Source organism: Montipora capricornis, chromosome 12, assembly GCF_036669925.1.
Source record: "Montipora capricornis isolate CH-2021 chromosome 12, ASM3666992v2, whole genome shotgun sequence".
In the NCBI taxonomy this organism is placed as follows: Eukaryota; Metazoa; Cnidaria; class Anthozoa; order Scleractinia; family Acroporidae; genus Montipora; species Montipora capricornis.
Window position 1 is genome coordinate 12,135,757 of NC_090894.1, and position 5,000 is coordinate 12,140,756.

The 5,000-nt window shown below is 38.7% G+C and overlaps 1 protein-coding gene across 1 annotated transcript in view; it reads right to left on the reverse strand.

Annotated features, from left to right (window-relative positions):
• LOC138027714 (uncharacterized) overlaps positions 1-4,995 on the reverse strand; it is a 10,908-nt gene extending 5,913 nt beyond the window's left edge. The window contains exons 1-4 of the mRNA XM_068875315.1: positions 4,690-4,995; positions 3,685-3,761; positions 3,282-3,371; positions 2,086-2,292 (exon numbers count right to left, since the gene is read on the reverse strand). Of these exons, the coding sequence (XP_068731416.1) occupies positions 2,086-2,292; positions 3,282-3,371; positions 3,685-3,761; positions 4,690-4,931 (616 nt within the window). The 5' untranslated portion in view covers positions 4,932-4,995. The remainder of the gene's footprint in view (positions 1-2,085; positions 2,293-3,281; positions 3,372-3,684; positions 3,762-4,689) is intronic.
• Between the last annotated feature and the right edge of the window lie 5 nt (positions 4,996-5,000).

Genomic DNA, 5,000 nt, shown 5'->3' on the forward strand with positions numbered 1-5,000 from the left:
TTCATTAACTAAAGGCAAGAACGCATAAAGAGGAATCAGAACAAACACGAAAACAACGATAGGTCAAGGTGCGAACTAAATTAACCTCGTGCTTTCGTGGTGTGAAGGAGTCGAGTCGAGTCCCATTTCATGTAAAGGCCGGTTGAAAGTTTCTTCCTGTACTAGGTCATCGTTGAAACATATGCATGATTTTGCTCGCGTTTAACAAGGCCGTCTAAAAACGGAATTTTATGCTTTTCTTCGAATTTCATGGTAAATTTTATGCTAGGATCGATGTCTCAGGTTGAGGTATTTGAGAAATCTTTGTTGTCAAACAGGGTGGAAGTGTCACTGTCATAAATGGCGACCACTTTTTCATTCTTTTGTGTTTGTTAATTAGACCTACTGCCCTCGTTTTGAAACAAATATTCTTTTGAAATTCGCTCGTCGTTGCAAGGCTACAAAGGCTTATTAGCACTAAAGCAAAAGGATATTTTCTTGGGCCGCCATTATGAAAGAGGTTAATACTCGTACCTAAACCAAACAAGTACAAGGAAAGGTTACGTTTATACAAACGTTGGCCGTGTAGCACTTATATTTTAAACAGAGTTAACTGAATAGAGGGTAATGGTCAGAGTTTTTCTCTGTCCTTGTGTGGGCCCATTTCCATCAGTAGGGCTAACGCTCACATGGTTCACATGGGATAGAAATCTAGCACTTCACATTACCCTCTATTCAGTTAACTCTGCCTAAACCAAACAGATGGACAATCCTTCCTCTCTTGTACCAATTCTTGTTGAAAGAGGCACATGAAAATACATGCCCAGGACGGTGTCACTTAGAAAAAGAATGGGTACAAGGGAGGAAAGATTGTCCGTTATCTAGGTTAGGTAAGTTCAAATGCCTGCGTATTTTCGTTCCATTGGGGTCAACCTTGGGTTTCATACCAATGTGGTCTTATTTGATTTGTCGGAGAAATTTCAATTAATTAATGAAAATGGACTTGCTGTGGAGGATCAATTTCCACTGAGTTTTGTAAGAAGACTTGAGTACATCTAAAATGTTTAGTATATTCGGTACCAATCGAAGAGGGCACTTGTTCCAAGACATGTCAGCTGTAGGATGCTGATTAGTGGATCGAATTGAACATAATCGTGTAACACAAGACTCATTAAGATCAACAAGTTTATTGTTTTGCCCCCTTACTCTACATTTGCTCTCTGGCTTGCTAGCGATTGATATTTCATTTAGTTTCTGTTTAGTTCTAATGCAAATCAACTACTGTTCAAGCTTTCTTTTTTCTTTCATTACTTGGTGCAGACGGCGCATGTCAGCTCTCGACCGCTGACATATGGTAGACAGGGAAGTGAACCACAAACGCCTTCCACGGGATACAGCGTGGCACCATTTTTGTTAGCATGGCTACCAGGAACATATTCCGGATCACCATCGACACAGATGAAATCACTTGAATGTTTGTGAGTATAACGTTCAGTCATCAGATACCCATGATACTCCTCGGTCCATCCAGATGGACAGTCATTCCTTGCGGGCATCATCAGCATTGAACCACGTGACGCCACGAAGCAGACAACACAGGGTGCTTCATGATCATGGAGATTTCTCTTAAAAGGGTGTCCGTTGTAACCAATGATTTCATACTCAGTGCCGTAAATGTATCCTGCATGCTGGTGACCATCTTTGTACTTGTCGTACTTTGGATTGTGAGGAAGACAAAGGTAGTTGGCTCCACCACCGTAGTGGTTCCAATATTCACCCCCAATTATCCCTGAAACGCGAGAAGGGCATATAAAACGCATTCAGCTTGCTTCGAGATCAAACAACAGCTCTCACTCCCAAATAAATTACATATCGAAAGGAATTCTTTTTTTTAGCGAGATGAGTATTTCCTATTGAGTAACTTTTTACTATTCCTTTATAAAGTTTTCTGCTCCCGTGACGAATCCCTTGACCACCAGGAAATGAAAAAATTCAAAATTCTATGGCAACCACCTAATAATGAAGAGAACTAAGTGTAAATCTTAGTTGAGCGGTATTACGAAATGTTAGGAAGCGTTGAATTAAATTGTTTTAGGAACTTTATACCTTTATAGACGATCTGAGCACCACTGGGACATGTGGTCCTTCCCCATCGAACATACTTCACACCCGACTTTGCAGTCCCGTTTTGTCCTTTTTCTCCTTTGGCGCCTTGAGGTCCCTGGGCTCCAGTCTTACCTATTGCTCCCTGTTGTCCTTTAGGACCAGGAGGGCCTGGTAAGGGCGTGTTTGTGCCAGGCTTTCCTGGTTCCCCTGTGAGGAAAGAGGACAGAGCGGGTGCACTATTATTTGCTGTGTGCTGATGGGAAAATTTGAAGGGAAGCAGTTCAGAGTGATTTGTTTTCCATGGTCACATTGACCTGCATTTCTTATTCACCTTATTCAAACGAGTTGAAGGAAAGTAGGGAAAGATGCCTCACTCGGGATGATTCACGAAACTATATTTAGTTTTCCCTTTTAAGTGGGTGTATTTGTTTGTTTGTGTTTTTCCTTTCTGAGTGGGGTAGTTTGTGTGAAATACCTTAAGCAATTTACTGTCATTCATTTATTGTTTAACAAGTTAGAGCTCCTCTCTTAGAAAAACAGGACAAAAGCGAGGCGGCAAAACTGCATCTGGCAGGGTCTAATGTTCAGAATAAAGAACGGGAAATTGGAACACGATATTTTTCGTTATTTGGAGGAGCGTATTTTACTGTGTTTTTGAAAATGGTGCGATAACAAATGTTTTTAAAACACTCCCTCTTTAGCGACTGGTTGAATTAAATCATCCTGAGTTTGGACAAGTTTTGGATGTCTTTTTGATATTTATAAGGGGTTCTACCATTCTATACAATTTCAAAAGCCCTAAACTGTGGTGGAGACCAAAACGGATAATATTTCCTTTGTTTACTGCAGACTCTGTTGGTCCAAAGAGACTAAGTTTCTCTTTTTTAGTACTAGTATTAATGGAAAGGGTTAAAGTGGATTTTAACCTGCATCAAATGGAGTTAACGTTTTCCAAGATCTGGCTCTGTGTCCACAAATTTCGGTGTAAACGCCTTCTTCCGGCCTGTACATTAAATTTCTATGATATATAATAATTCCGATTCCAGGAGGATTTTAAGCATCAGACAAAAAATAGGTTTAATAATGGGCATCTTCTGCACAATTTCAGACGTTTTTACGGTAAGACGGCAAAATCTCTATGACAGCTCTGTGAAGTGAAGTTTAAATATTGCCATGTGGTGCAGAGTTTCATTTACCTTTGGAGCCATTTTTTCCATTCAATCCTGGTTTCCCTGGTGGACCTGGGGGTCCCATCTTTTCTTTTCCACTGTTTTGGATATGCTTTCCTTTGAGATTGAAAATGGTACAAAACAATTCAATGGCTTAGAGTTCACAAATAGGATGATTCCTTAAAATTCGTAGTTGGTAGTCGTATTAATTATAACCTTCAATTATTTTTTTTTAAAAATAACCTGAACAAAATAATGCTTTTATACCAGACTTTTTTTGCGTTCATGTACTGGTGAGAACTTCCCAAATTACGCAAGGTTTTATTTTCTGTTGTGCCTCAAAACAAATGAAAAGAAATAACTTTTAACACTGAATAACTCTTCTTTTAAATGCCATTATCTTATAATCATGGGTGGGCTCTATACCAACCCAAAAGGTAGGCTATAAGTGAATTGCAAGAATTCCCACTTGATCCCAGACGAGGGAACCGCATCAGTGCATCAAGTCTATAACAAAATAAAATTGAAGTGTTGATATTCATCTGAATTGTCGATTGTTATCAGATGGTCATGTCTGAGGTAAAAGAAAGGTATTCAAGCTCAAGCAGGTTAAGGCATAATAATATTTTAGGGAAAGAACATGTAACTGAAGAATTGTCCGTATTGAATTAAATGTTAAAGAGTTTTACAGTGATAGTAAACGTTTGATTGCATACTAGATCTGATTGGTCGTTTTGGTCGAATGATTTTATTTATTTATTTATTTTTTTCGTTGGAGCTGACATTTTACATGATATCGTTTACTGAGTGCCGTAATTAATATGGCTCTTTCCTTCGGGTCTTTGATGATTTTTTTCCAACGCGCTTATATTGCCCCATCGTTTTGATAAATACCTCCAAGCGGCGTATTTTCTAAAAACCGTATTTTTGCGAGGAAAAGCACTTGGTATAATAACTTTAATTTTAGCGAAATAAATTTTCTCTTTCTGCACAAAAATCACTTCTATACTAAACATTTCACTCACACGCATAAAATTGAAACTGTAGCGATAATATTTCCTTTGGAGTTAAATTAACTGGCAACATTTTAATACTGCTGGAAACAAGAATAATTGCTTAAACATAGTAAGAGGTACCAAGTTTCTGAAGGAAGTTTTAGTCTTCGCTAAATCAATTTCGAATCGAAGTTTTATTTCTGAAAACTATAAAAGTGTAAACTCCTAACGCATGAAGCAGAATTGTATAGAAATGTTATCAAATAACTTTGGTGGCCAAGAGAGTCGACAAAGCAAAATACACGACCATTAGAAACAATGAACACTCACTGAAATCAAGAAAAAAATTGAAAAGATCACTCAGTCTCGACCGGAGAGACGACAATTCGTTATTTGAGATTGGGAGGATAACCAGCTGTTATAACTTATCGAGGACAAACCTCTCTTCAACGCTTTTCAGTCGTTTTTCAAAGTCTTGCGGGTTTTGAGTGGTGTTTTTCTTAATTCTTCTGCGTTCGCGAAACAGCATCGACTCAGTCTTTTGTCCAGTTGCATGGACATCGTGATTATTTGGACGCTGATCATCCATGGCTGAGATGTGAACCAAAATGGTAAAGCACATCATTAACACAACAAGGAAACGCAAACCACCACAAGGGGTTTTCACTCGCGGGTACTTCATAGCTGACGAAATGGTCTTCTTTGATCACTGCCTTCGGTACAAGTAGAGTATCAAGTTGGAGAAACGAAA